The sequence below is a fragment of the Theropithecus gelada genome, chromosome 20, assembly GCF_003255815.1.
Source record: "Theropithecus gelada isolate Dixy chromosome 20, Tgel_1.0, whole genome shotgun sequence".
NCBI classification, from domain to species: Eukaryota; Metazoa; Chordata; class Mammalia; order Primates; family Cercopithecidae; genus Theropithecus; species Theropithecus gelada.
The window spans coordinates 71945127-71959104 of NC_037688.1; the positions used below are offsets into that span (position 1 = coordinate 71945127).

General features: G+C 47.7%; 1 protein-coding gene across 2 annotated transcripts in view; it reads left to right on the forward strand.

The window, feature by feature from the left end:
* TVP23A (trans-golgi network vesicle protein 23 homolog A) overlaps positions 1–13978 on the forward strand; it is a 53241-nt gene that overhangs the window by 36226 nt on the left and 3037 nt on the right. For both annotated transcript variants that reach the window (XM_025371296.1, XM_025371297.1), the window contains exons 3-7: positions 7668–7812; positions 9556–9645; positions 10234–10362; positions 11896–12024; positions 13384–13443. In XM_025371296.1, coding sequence (XP_025227081.1) covers positions 7668–7812; positions 9556–9645; positions 10234–10362; positions 11896–12024; positions 13384–13443 — 553 coding nt within the window. The remainder of the gene's footprint in view (positions 1–7667; positions 7813–9555; positions 9646–10233; positions 10363–11895; positions 12025–13383; positions 13444–13978) is intronic.

A 13978-nucleotide genomic window follows, 5' to 3' on the forward strand; every position in this document is an offset into this window, starting at 1 on the left:
TGTGACTGTGTTCCAGTAAAACCTTATTTATAGGCTGGGCGCAGTGGTTCACACCTGTAACTATAGCACTTAGAGAGGCTAAGATGGGAGGATAGCTTGAGCCCAGGAATTTGAGACCAGCCTGGGCAAAAGAGTGAGATCCCATCTCTACAAAAAAATTTAAAAATGAGTCAGGTGTGGTGGTGTCTGCCTGTATTCCCAGCTACTTGGAAGGCTGACGTGGGAGCAGTGCTTGAGCCTGGGAGGTCGAGGCTGCAGTGAGCCTTGATCACGCCACTGCACTCCAGCCTGGGTGACAGAGTGAGACCCTGTCTTAAAAACAAACAAAACAAACAAAAACAAAAACAAAACCAACAAAAAGTTTATGTCACAGGTGAGCGGCAACTACCTGGGGCTGGTGGCACAGGGTTAAGAATTTAACAACACAGTTAAACAGGTAGACAGGCAGATTTATTAGAGAAAGTATGGAAGTACATTTCAAAGGAGCAACGGGCAGGCCAGCAGGAGAGGAGCTGACTGCCAGGAAACAAAGGTGTGCTGGGGATTTTCTAGGATGGTGCTTGTGCTGTGTGCTGAAGAGGGCTTTGTGAAGTACTGATAATGCCAACGTTGCAGTGAGTTCACTTGTGATTTTTGTATCAGCTTAAGGTCTGATGACAGCTGGGTGCAGAAAGGTTGTGTTATTTGGCCAGGAGCGGTAGCTCACGCCTGTCATCTCAGCACTTTGGGAGACTGAGTCAGGCGGATCACCTGAGGTCAGGAGTTCGAGACCAGCCTAGCCAACATGGCAAAACTCCGTCTCTACTAAAAATACAAAAATTAGTCAGGTGTGGTTGCAGGCACCTGTAATCCCAGCTACTCAGGAGGTCGAGGCAGGAGAATCGCTTGAACCTGGGAGGCAGAGACTGCAGTGAGCCGAGATCACACCGCTGCACTCCAGCTTGGGCAACAGAGTGAGACTCTGTCTCAAAAAAAAAAAAAAAAAGATTGTTATTTGTGAAGGAGGGCTGTGTGTTCTGGACAACGAACAGAGGTAGATTTATAGCTTATCAGCCTTTTCTTTTTGCTTTCCCTCATTTCTGCCAACCTGACTCTCCCTAATTAAGACTCCACACTTTATTTACAAAAGCAGGCCATGGCCAGATTTGGCCCTTAGGTTGTAGTTTGCTGAACCTGGGCAAAGCTGGGCTTTTTCTTTGTGAAATTCATGTCCAGATCCCACCTGAAATCTGAATCCGTGTGTCCTGTGCACGACATGAGACCTCCTCAGGTGGCTTTCGTGCACATTTCAGGTTGAGAATCTACTGTGCTTCCCTCCAGGGAGGAAGACAATGGGTGACAAGAGCCCAGAACTGCATAAATGGATCTAGAAAGAGAGGAAAGTTGAACAGAAGCCCCCATCAGGACTCTCCCCGCCTTGACAACACTTTACTTGTGTAATCTCATTTCCCCCTTTCATTACTGTGTCATTTTCTCGCCTCTTCTTTTTTCTTTTGAGATGGAGCCTCACTCTGTCACCCAGGCTGGAGTGCAGTGACAAGATCTCGGCTCACTGCAACCTCTGCCTCCCAGGTTCAAGTGATCCTCCTATCTCAGCCTCCTGAGTAGCTGAGACTACAGGCGTGTGTCACCACACCCAGCTAATTGTTATATTTTTAGTAGAGATGGGGTTTCACCATGTTGGCCAGGCTGGTCTTGAACTCCTGACCTCAAGTGATCTGCTCACCTCTGCCTCCCAGAGTGCTGGGATTACAGGCGTGAGCCACCACACCCAGTCTCCTCTTCTTGAAACAATGGGTTTCTACCTGTCTGGGGTTGGGGATGTTGGATACTGTACGGAAATAGCACCTGTTCAAGTTGAACATGATTCTGGGGGAATGTAAGGGGCCCAGGAGTCTTGGGAGATCCCTGCAAAGACAAAAAGTAGTCCCCTCAGGAGTGAGAGAAAGTTGTGGTCAGAGGGGGAATTTCACAGTTTGGCTCTTGGTGGTGGTACTGTGGTTTTGAATGACACGGAGCACTGAGATGGTAATGGCTGTCACCTATTTTTGAGCATGGTGTGTGTTTCAGGCACTTTATATGCACCATCGTCACCCGATGTTTTCAGTATCTTAGGAAGTGGATCCTGTTGGCATTCCCATTTTGCAGAAGAGGAGATGGAGGGATCACAAAGTAGCTTAGAGAAGACCACAGAGCTACTCAGAGGTTAGAGCGAGGATTGGAACCCTGGTGGTCTAGCGCCCAAGCCCATGGGTGGCAGGCCAGGTCTCACTAACACAGGCCTCCGTAACAGCTGTCTCAGCACTGACTGAGTGGTGAAGTTAAATATTAAAAGCTGAGAGAGCCAGTGCCCTTATACAAAGGCTGGAATGTAACAAAAGCCCATCAAGACTTGTGCCCAGGCCTTTCCTGGGCCTTGAAGTATGACAAGATAACGAAGGATTTCTTAACAGGAGCCATTTAGGATTAAATAAGTTTATTGGGGGGTCCAAAGAAACTCCCCAGGCCTCCACAAACAAGTTTAGTGGGGGTCTGAAGAGACTCCCCAAACCTTCATGATTTAGCAGGAGACAAGATGAGGGTAATCACCCCAGCACCTGGACCCACTTAGATTAAGTAATATTACTGAGGCTCCAGAGGAAGGTCTTTGGGACTCAGATCTTAGTTATAGATTAAAAGAAGTTAATCTTTATTTTATTTTCTTCATTCATTCATTTTGAGATGGAGTCTCGCTCTGTCGCCCAGGCTGGAGTCTAGTGGCATGATCTTGGCTCACCGAAACCTTCGCCTCTTGGGTTCAAGCAATTCCCGTGCCTCAGCCTCCTGAGTAGCTGGAATTATAGGCACGCGCCACCAGGCCCGCTAATTTTTCTATTTTTAGTAGAGCCGGAGTTTTGCCATGTTGGCCAGGTTAGTCTCCAACTCCTGACCTCAAGTGATCTGCCCGCCTCAGCTTCCCAAAGTGCTGGGATTACAGGCATGAGCCACTGCCCCCAGCCAATCACTTATTTTAGATGAATGCAAACTTACCCATGACATATAGCTCAGAAGGTATGTAAGCTCTGGAAAACTCGGTAATTTTGAGTTGACCTGGCGTTATTTTCTAGGTCTTCTCCCTGTAACTGGCTACAGAAATAAAAACTTCCTCTCCCAGTTCATCTGCATCTCGTTTTGGGGCCACAAGAATATGCCACCTGATCCTCAGTTGGTCCGGGAACACACGCAGCTGTGCCATGCCCACTGTGCCGTTTGCCTCTCAAGGGGCGACCTCCCAGGTTGGTACCTGGGAGAGCGGAGTTAGAGAGCAATGGCACTAGGACCTGGAGGTGATTGGTGGGGGTGGGAGGGCGAGGGGTGTGCTCCATGTTGCCGGGGAGCAGGAGGATGGAGGACCCGATGGCAGAGATGAGTGGACAGGACTTACGCCATGACTTTCAAAACTCTCAAAACTGGAAAACTGGTCTGAGATCACACAGTATTAGCTAGAGGCACAGGCTGGGCAAACTCCAGGTGGGGACTGAATGAGGACTTGGAGGATGCTGATGGAGCAACCTGCATGAAACAGGATTAAAGCAACATTTAAAAGGGCAACAGGCGTCCTCTTCTACTTGCTTTGGGCTTTGAACTCTGTTTGAATAACACCACTTTCCACTGAGTTAATCAGGGCCCAGCTAACTGGAAGCTATCAACAACTGGAAATTTTTCTGCATTTTATTTTAGGAAAGCCACAGCCAAAAAGAAAAAAGAAAAGAAGCGGGTGGGCAGGGGATTTATTCGAATGCATTTACTTCCACATTTTACCATGGGTCAGTGCACACTTGGGTCACACTCTGACCTTTTTTTGAGATCTATATATTTTGTTTTGAGATGGAGTGTTGCTCCGGAGCGCTGTGGTGCAATCTCGGCTCACTGCAACCTCTGCCTCCCAGGTTCAAGCAATTCTCCTGCCTCAGCCTCCCGAGTGGCTGGGATTACAGGCGCCTGCCATCAGGCCTGGCTAATTTTTGTATTTTTAGTAGAGATAGGGTTTCACCATGTTGGCCAGGCTGGTCTCGAACTCCTGACCTCAAGTGATCCACCACCTCAGCCTCCCAGTGTTGGGATTATAGGCGTGAGCCACCGAGCTCGACCCTCTATACGTTTTTACGTCTCTATTGTTCTACAAAGAGGACAGATGTTTCCAACGAGTCTGACTTGATTACAAGTTCAACATAACAAACATGTTTGCCGAGAATCTTAAATACCGGCTGCTTTTGGGGATATAAAAATATCCCCAAACATGGTCTGTGCCCTCAAAGAACTTTCAGTTATTGAAAGAGCATTTATTAATCTCTAAGGGCAAGGGACAAAATTTTATTCAGTTAGTTAGGAAATTCTCAATAAGGTTTAAAGCAAAAAGAGACACCCAAGATTCTTACCTTCTGGAACACTCCAGGAAGTTTTTAAGTTCTATGTGATCCTGTCTAATTCTTCTTTGAGACAGAGACTTGCTCTGTTGCCCAGGCTGGAGTGCAATGGTGCCATCTCGACTCACTGCAAACTCCACCTCCCGGGTTCAAGCGATTCTCCTGCCTCAGCCTCCTGAGTAGCTGGGATTACAGGCACCTGCCACCACAACTGGCTAATTTTTGTATTTTTAGTAGAGACGGAGTTTCACCATGTTGGCCAGGCTGGTCTTGAAATCCTGATTTCAAGTGATCTGCCTGCCTCAGCCTCCCAAAGTGCTAGGATTACAGATGTCAGCTACAACACCTGGTGATCCTGTCTAATTTTTAAATGCGGGGTACACTTCCAGGGTTGGTTTTCATTCAGGTCACCGGCAGAGCTGAGAGCCTGAAAGGCTCAGACGAGACCCATCCTGGTGAATGGTTGGTGCTTTGCCATGCAAAAAGTCACTGTGAAGTCTGCTTCTGACTCTTAACATTCCCCTGGGAGTCGGAAACCCCACAGTTTTGTAGGCATCTATGCTGTGCTGACTCTGACTCCATTTCTTCTTGGGGAGAGTGAGCAGGCTCTTTCCCTGCAGTTCTGTGTGGACCTCTGTGGCCACCCCATTCTGCCTCTCATTTGCCAAAGCCCACAGCATTTTATAACTCTAATCCAGAGGTTGCAAGCTCACTGCTTGCAGGCCAGTGAGAAACACAGACTGGGATATTTCAGTAAGAGAATTAGCGGCCATCATTTAAAATCAGATTTCCCATTGCAAGTATGGATTTCTGACTTCTCCTGAAAATTTTGGATCTGGCAGTACTGGGTCTGGTTTGCACCAGACCAGTGGTGCTGGTAAGAGTCCCTTTCATCCCTCCCTTTTCCTCCCCTGCCCTGAGGTGTGGGTTTCATTGCCATCTATCACTGTGTCAGAGGCGTGTGAACCAGAGCAACTCCATGTTGAATAGGGGCTGGGTAAAATGAGGCTGAGACCTACTGGGCTGCATTCCCAGACGGTTAAGGCATTGTAAGTCACAAGATGAGACAGAAGATCGCACAGGATACAGGTCATAAAGACCTTGCTGATAAAACAGGTTGCAGTAAAAAAGCCGGCTAAACCCACCAAAACCAAGATGGCCACGAGAGTGACCTCTGGTCTTCCTCACTGCTACACTCCCACCAGCGCCATGACAGTTTACAGATGCCACGGCAATGTCAGGAAGTTACCCTATATGGTCTATAAAGGGGAGGCATGAATAATCCACCCCTCATTCAGCATATCATCAAGAAATAGCCATAAAAATGGGCAAACAGCAGCCCTTAGGACGGCTCTATCTATGGACTAGCCATTCTTTATTCCTTTACTTTCCTAACAAACTTGCTTTCACTTTACTCAATGGACTTGCCCTGAATTCTTTCCTGGGTGAGATCCAAGAACCCTCTCTTGGGGTCTGGATCTGGTCCCCTTTCTGATAACAACTGGGCTTGTGCTGTTGATTTCTTGATCATGGTTGAGTATCGTTCTCTACCTGTGTGCTCTATATAAACTGGGAAACTATAGAAAGAAACAGAAACCCACAAGTGTCTTCAGTCTGGCCCACATCACCCACTGCCATCACCTGCTCTAGACAACTTGGTGACCATTCTTTTCTTGTTTTGAGACGGAGTCTAACTTTCTTACCCAGCCTGGAGTGCAGTGGTGCAATGTCGGCTCAGTGCAACCTCCGCCCCCAGGTTCTAGTGATTCTCCTGCCTCAGCCTCCCGAGTAGCTAGGGTTACAGGCGGACACCACCATGCCCAGCTAATTTTTGTGTTTTGAGTAGAAATGGGGTTTCACGATGTTGGCCAGGCTGGTCTTGAACTCCTGACCTCAGGTGATCCACCCGCCTCGGCCTCCCAAAGTGCTGGCATTACAGGTGGCACGTGGCCGATATCAGACTATCAGACTCACATTAAAAAAAAAAAAAAAAAGGCCGGGCGCGGTGGCTCAAGCCTGTAATCCTAGCACTTTGGGAGGCCGAGACGGGCGGATCACGAGGTCAGGAGATCGAGACCATCCTGGCTAACACGGTGAAACCCCGTCTCTACTAAAAAATACAAAAAACTAGCTGGGCGAGGTGGCTGGCGCCTGTAGTCCCAGCTACTCGGGAGGCTGAGGCAGGAGAATAGCGTAAACCCGGGAGGCGGAGCTTGCAGTGAGCTGAGATCCGGCCACTGCACTCCAGTCTGGGCGACAGAGCGAGACTCCGTCTCAAAAAAAAAAAAAAAAAAAAAAGGCCAGGCGTGCTTGCTTATGCCTGTAATCCCAGCACTTTGGGAAGCTGAAGCGGATGGATCACCTGAGGTCAGGAGTTCGAGACCAGCCTGGCCAACATGTTGAAATCCCATTTCTACTCAAAATATGAAAATTAGTTGGGCATGGTGGTGGGCGCCTGTGATCTCAGCTACTCGGGAGGCTGAGGCAGGAGAACTGCTTGAACCCAGGAGGTGGAGGCTGCAGTGAGCCGAGATCATGCCACTGCATTCCACAGAGCAAGACTCCGTCTCAAAAAAATAAATAAATAAAAATAAAAATAATAGGAAAAAAAACAGAAAAAAAAGCAATTTACATAAGATGAGCATGTTCCCCTTGGCTCCCTCTCTTCTTTCTGGCCAGGTTTGTGTCTAAAGGAACAGTGAACAAGAACCACCTTCCCCTAGGTTAAATGCCAGGATTCACGTGCCACTCACCACTGAGCAACTATGATGAGTGAGGCCTGCCACTCACAGGTCACATGTTTCGCTCTGTCCAGGAACACATTCCCCGATGACATGAGACACCTGCCCCATGGGCTGCATGTGAGCTTGGAGTTCAGTGACTGGCGGAAAAACCCAACCTTTACCTTTGGGGAACTGACTGTCATCTCTGCTGGGCGGGGAGGCAGTGATTGCTGTCACATTTCACTTCAAAGATGACCATGTTTCAAAGAGGGAGAGTGATATTTGGAGTCAAGTGGCGGGAAAGTACTGGATTCTTCGAAGGGGAGGAAAAAAAACAGTGTCAGCATGACTGTTTGGGGACTGCTGACCTAATAATGCATCCCCAGGGCTACAGCCTGAGTTTCTGCTTCATATGCACCAGGGAGAACATTCCATTGAGCCATGTGAATGCCCCCAGCAAAGTCTGAAATGGTGAAGGGAATTCAGTAACCATCCGCTTGGCTCTTGGAGTGAGGGCGCCTTCTGGGTCCTTTCCTAGACACCCCTTGGCCACCTTTTTCCACCTGTTTTTCCGAGTGAGTGCCATCGTCACCTACGTGTGCTGCGACTGGTTCGGCAAGAGCTTTGTGGGCTGTTTTGTCACGGTGCTGCTCCTCCTGTCCCTGGACTTCTGGTCTGTGAAGGTGAGGCCCTTTCCTGTGATGTCACCACTCCCGAAACATGAGGCTTGTCCCCTATATACGTGGGATCAAGAGATACTTTGGTTTAGACTCCTGAGACATGCTTAAGAGTGCTGAGCAGTGTCACTTAAAAGTAGGGGGAATGGAGAAACCCTGTCTCTACTACAAATACAAAATTAGCCGGGTGCGGTGGCACATGCCTGTAATCCCAGCTACTCGGGAGGCTGAGGCAGGAGAATCACTTGAACCCAGGAGGCGGAGGTTGCACTGAGCCGAGATTACACCATTACACTCCAGCTTGGGCAACAAGAGTGAAACTCCGTCTCAGAAAAAAAAAAAAAAAAGAAAAAAAAGAAAAAAGCTAAGAGGAAAAATGCATTGTTTAGCGCTTAATAAATGGCTTTTGTCAAATGTCAATTGTCATTCTTGCACATGTGACAACCCCATATGACTTTGCATTTTTTTGTAAAACTTATTGTATTAGTCTGTTTTCACGCTGCTGATAAAGACATACCCAAGACTAGGTAATTTATGAAGACAAAAAGGTTTAAGGAACTTACAGTTCCACATGGCTGGGGAGGCCTCACAGTCATGGTGGAAGGCGAAAAGCAAATCTTACATGGTGGCAGATGAGAGAATGGAAGCCAGCCGGGCGCGGTGGCTCACTCCTGTAATCCCAGCACTTTGGGAGGCCGAGGTGGGAGGATCATCTGAAGTCAGGAGTTTGAGACCAGCCTGCCTGGCCAACATGGAGAAACCCCGTCTCTACTAAAAATGCAAAAATTAGCCATGCGTGGTGGTGTGCCCCTGTAATCCCAGCTACTTGGGAGGTTGAGGCAGGAGAATCATTTGAACCTGGGAGGTGGAGGTTGCAGTGAGCCAAGATTGTGCCACTGCACTCCAGCTTGGGTGACAAGAGCCAAACTCTGTCTCAGAAAAAAAAAAACAGAGAGAGAGAGAGCGAGAGAATGAAAGCCAAGCAAAAGGGGTTTCCCCTTATAAAAACCATCAGATCTTGCGGCACTTATTCACTACCACAAGAACAGTGTAGGGGAAACTGCCCCTATGATTCAATTATCTCCCACCTGGTCTCCCCCATAACACGTGGGAATTATGGGAGCGACAATTCAAGATGAGGTTTGGGTGGGGAGACAGCCAAACCATGTCACTTGTATATGAATTAATACATATATTTAAAACATATATAATATGAACATATAAATTATATATGTTTGTGGGGGGAGTGTGTAACTTTTTTTTTTTTTTTTTGAGATAGAGTCTTGCTCTGTCGGCCAGGCTGGAGTGCAGTGGCGCTATCTCGGCTCACTGCAAGCTCCACCTCCCAGGTTCAAGCCATTCTCCTGCCTCAGCCTCCCGAGTAGCTGGGACTACAGGCGCCCGCCACTACACCCGGCTAATTTTTTTGCATTTTTAGTAGAGACAGGGTTTCACCTTGTTAGCCAGGATGGTCTTGATCTCCTGACCTCATGAGCCTCCCACCTCAGCTTCCCAAAGTGCTGGGATTACAGGCATGAGCCACCGCGCCCAGCCGTGTGTAACTTTTTAAAGTGAGCTTAGTTGAAAACTAGAAGCCTTGACATCTGAGAATTTACTACAATTCAACACCTTTTTTCTTCCTGCTTCCAGTACAAGTCTGACATGAATCAGGGGACTTTTATTTATCAACACAGTGAATACGCCTCTTTGCTTGTGACCTGCTCAGAGTCATTTGTCTGTTGTCTTCAGAATGTAACCGGAAGACTCCTGGTGGGCCTTCGATGGTGGAACCAGATAGATGAAGATGGGAAGAGCCACTGGATCTTTGAAGCCAGGAAGGTATTCTCCATGACGAGCTGAACTAACCAGAGCGGGGATAATGGGCGTAGAAAGTTTCTGTGGGTTCCTTTGGAGTTTTATGCATATCTGATTCCAGCTACACAAAAGCCACTGCTGTGGGTGCCCTGGTGAAACATGGGTGTGGCAAAAGTGTCTGCAAAATAGACTGGGCATGGTGGCCCACGCCTGTAATCCCAGCACTTTGGGAGGCGGAGGTGGGTGGATCACTTGAGGTCAGGAGTTTGAGACGAGCCTGGGCAACATGGTGAAACCCTGTCTCTACTAAAAATACAAAAATTAGCCGGGCGTGGTGGCAGCCACCTGTAATCCCAGCTACTCGGGAGGCTGAGGCAGGAGAATCACTCGAACCCAGGAGGCGGAGGTTCCAGTGAACCAAGATCATGCCACTGCACTCCAGCCTGGGTGACACAATGAGACTTCGTCTCAAAAAATAAAACAACATCAACAACAAAAAACCCCACAACAACAAAAGCATCTGCAAACTAAAATAAATGAAAATGCGAGCATGCTCGTTCGTTTGCAACCATTTCTGCTTGTTTTGACATTTGAATTACTTTCCTTAAACAGGTCTCCCCGAATAACATTGCTGCCACAGAAGCTGAAGCGCGAATCTTCTGGCTGGGCCTCATCATCTGCCCCATGATATGGGTTGTGTTTTTTTTTGGCACCTTATTTTCCTTGAAGCTGAAGTGGCTGGTAAGGCCATACCTTGACTTCCACATTGCTTTGATGTCTCTGCAAAACCGGTGTTTGCACTGCTAGGCTTCTGTTGTTATTCGTTATTGATTGAACAATTGTAATAAGTTTATTGAGATATAATACACATTGCATACAATGTACCCATTTAAAGTATACAATTAGGGGCTTGGGGTGGTGGCTCACGCCTGTAATCCCAGGCCTTAGGGAGCCCAAGGCAGAAGGATTGCTTGAGCTCAGGAGTTTAAGACCAGCCTGGGCAACACAGTAAAACCCCATCTCTGCAAAACATACAAAAATTAGCCAGTCATGGTGGTGTGTATGCTTGAGCCCAGGAGGCAGAGGTTGCAGTGAGCCAAGACTGTGCCACTGCACTCCAGCCTGGGCGCTAGAGTGAGACCCTGTCTCCAAAAAATAAAATAAATAAATACTAAGTGTGAAATTCAGTGGCTTCTAGTGCAGTCATAGAGTTGTGCAGCCAACACCGCCATCAATGTTAGGAAATTTTCATCACCTGAAAAAGAAGCCTTGCACCCTTTCAACATTGCTTCCTTATGCTTCTGTTCCTCCAAACCCTGGCACCTATTAATTTTTCTGTTTCTATGGATTTGCCTATTCTGGGCATTTCATATAAATGGACTCACACAGGCTGGTGCGGTACCTCACGTCTGTAATCCCAGCAGTTTGGGAGGCGGGGGCAGGTGAATCACCTGAGACCAGCCTGGCCAACATGGCAAAACTCTGTCTCTACTATAAATACCAAAATTAGCCGGGCATAGTGGCACACGCCTGTAATCTCAGTCACTTGGGAGGCTGAGGCAGGAGTGCTTGAATCCAGGAGGCAGAGGTTGCAGTGAGCCAAGATCGCGCCACTGCACTCCAGCCTGGGTGAGAGAGTGAGGCTCCATCTTAAAAAAAATTTAAAAAGAGAGAAAATAAAATACTTGTAGATAGTAAAACAACAGTGTCATTTAATGAAAGTGCGGGCTCTGGAATTTGGATCCCGGCTCGACCACGCTCCAGTTCTGTGACCTTGGGCAGGTTTCATCTTCCTGAGCCTCAGTTTCTTCCTTGTAAAATGGGATGATGATGGTGGCAACCTCTCCAATTGTAATGATTCTGAGGTGTCCATGGGTATTTGCAAATGCTCAGTCATTGTTGGCTGTCACTATTCTTAGGTGCTGGCTAGAACACTTCTACTTGGCTTGAGAGGTGCATTTCTGTAAATGCTCTTAGAAAGTGACCTCTGCGTCAGGAGTTCGAGACCATCCTGGCTAACACGGTGAAACCCCTTCTTCACTAAAAAAAAAAAAAAAAATACAAAAAATTAGCCTGGTGTGGTGGTGGGTGCCTGTAGTCCCAGCCACTCGGGAGGCTGAGGCAGGAGAATGGCGTGAACCCAGGAAGCGGAGCTTGCAGTGAGCCGAGATCATGCTACTGCACTCCAGCCTGGGCAACAGAGCGAGACTCCATCTCAAAAAAAAAAAAAAAAAAAAAAAGACAGTGACCTTTGCTTTCTTTGTCTGAGTGCAGGCTCTCGTGGTTGCTGGGATCTCTCTCCAAGTTGCAAACCTGTATGGCTACATCCTTTGTAAGATGGGAGGCAACAGTGACATTAGCAAGGTCACAGCCAGTTTCCTGTCCCAGACAGTGTTCCAGACGGTGAGTAACTGAGGTCTGACTCCTGGACCACTCCTCTCCAGGTAGTCAAAATCAAGGTGGCCTGCTGGCAACTGTGGTTTATAATGTAACATATCAGCCAGGCTGCCATTGTTTTATTGTTTATTTATTTTTTGGGAGTAAGGATCTTGCTCTGTCACCCAGGCTAGAGTGCAGTGGTGTGATCATGGCCCACTGCAACTTCCATCTCCCGGGCTCAAGCAATCCTCCCACCTCAGCCTCTCGAGTAACTGGGACTACAGGTGTGTACCACCATGCCCGGCTAAGTTTTTAATTTTTTAAAAATTATTAATTATTTTTGTAGAGGCAAAGTTTTGCCGTGTTGCCCAGGCTGGTCTTGAACTCCTGAGCTCAAGCAACCCGCCTGCCTTGGCCTCCCAAAGTGCTGGGATTACAGCTGTGAGCCACTGTGCTGGCAGTTTTGCTTTTTAATTGTAAGATTTACATAAAATGTAGCCTTTTAACCATTTTAAAGTGTATTGTTCTGTGGCATTAAGTATAACCACCTTGTTGTGCAACCTTCACCCCACCCAGCTCCAGAACTGCTTTCATCTTGCAAAATTTAAGCTCAGTACCTGTGAAACATTAACTCCCCCTTCTCCTTGCCTCCTGGCCCTAGCAACCAGCATTCTGCTTTCTCAGTCTGTTGGTTTGACAGCCCTAGGGACCTCCTGTTAAGTGCAATTATAGTTTTTGTCCTTTTGTGACTGCCATTGTTTTCAGTGGTTTTTAAAACTAGAGAATTAAGAGTCACAAATGGTTTTTCCATTATTATTATTATTATTATTATTGTTATTTTTTGAGATGGGAGTTTCCCTCTGCTCCCAGGCCGGAGTGCAGTGGCACGATCTTGGCTCACTGCAACCTCCGCCTCCCGGGTCAAGCGATTCTCCTGCCTCAGCCTCCCGAGTAGCTGGGATTACAGGTGCCCACCACCATGCCTGGCTAATTTTTGTATTTATAGAAGAGACGGGGTCTTGCCATGTTGACCAGGCTGGTCTCAAATTCCTGGCCCCAAGTGATCCGCCTGCCTTGACCTCCCAAAGTGCTGGGATTACAGGCATGAACTACCATGCCCGGCTTGTTTTTTTTTTTTTTTTTTTTTTAACTTAACAGGTATTTCTAAAAGTGAGAGATAGGAGGTCTTTGAAATTTGACCAGGTTCATCCTGAAATGGTTTGAACCATCTTAAATTTGAACAGTGCTGCTTTATGCCAAGACATCAAGTAACCAATTCCGCAGGTTTTCTGTACTTTGTGGGTTTTCTCTGGCCTTGCATCAGCAGGACTGCCCCACTCGTGTGTGAGGACAGAAAACCATGGTTGACTTTTCCCCTTGCAGGCCTGCCCAAGTGACTTTCAGAAGCCGGGCCTTGAGGGGCTGGAGATTCACCAGCATTAGGTGAGAAATGGATCGTGGCACCCGTGTGGAGTGGCTGGGGAATTCTGAAAAATGCAGCTCTTGAGGCACAGGGCCCAGGGTTTGGGTGGGCTTCCCCTGTTCCCTGGGGTGGCCTGGTACGTGATCAGGCAAGAAGCAGACTGGGCAATGGGCCTGCCCTGGGCTTTGCAGCCTCATAGCTCTTGGAGTGAGGAGCTGGTGGGGGTGAGGTGTGAGGTCACACCTTCCTCACACTGAACATGTGCAAATCTGACCATATGTGTGGTCCTAGGGAAGGGTGGGGAGGGAAAGAACAAGGGGATTTGTTCTTGTTTCCCACCCACCCACTTTTATGTCCCAGAGTGGAGAGAAAACAGGAATTTACTCTTCTTCCAGCTGATCTCAGATCCTGTGTGTCTCAAAGAGAGCAAGCACCTCATGGCAGTGAGGATGACTGTAGAGTTTACATCTGTCTCTCTTTTTTCTATAATTTAAAAGCCTGAATATTGGTTTGCATGACACTGGACATTACTGGATATACTGTGCACATATTACT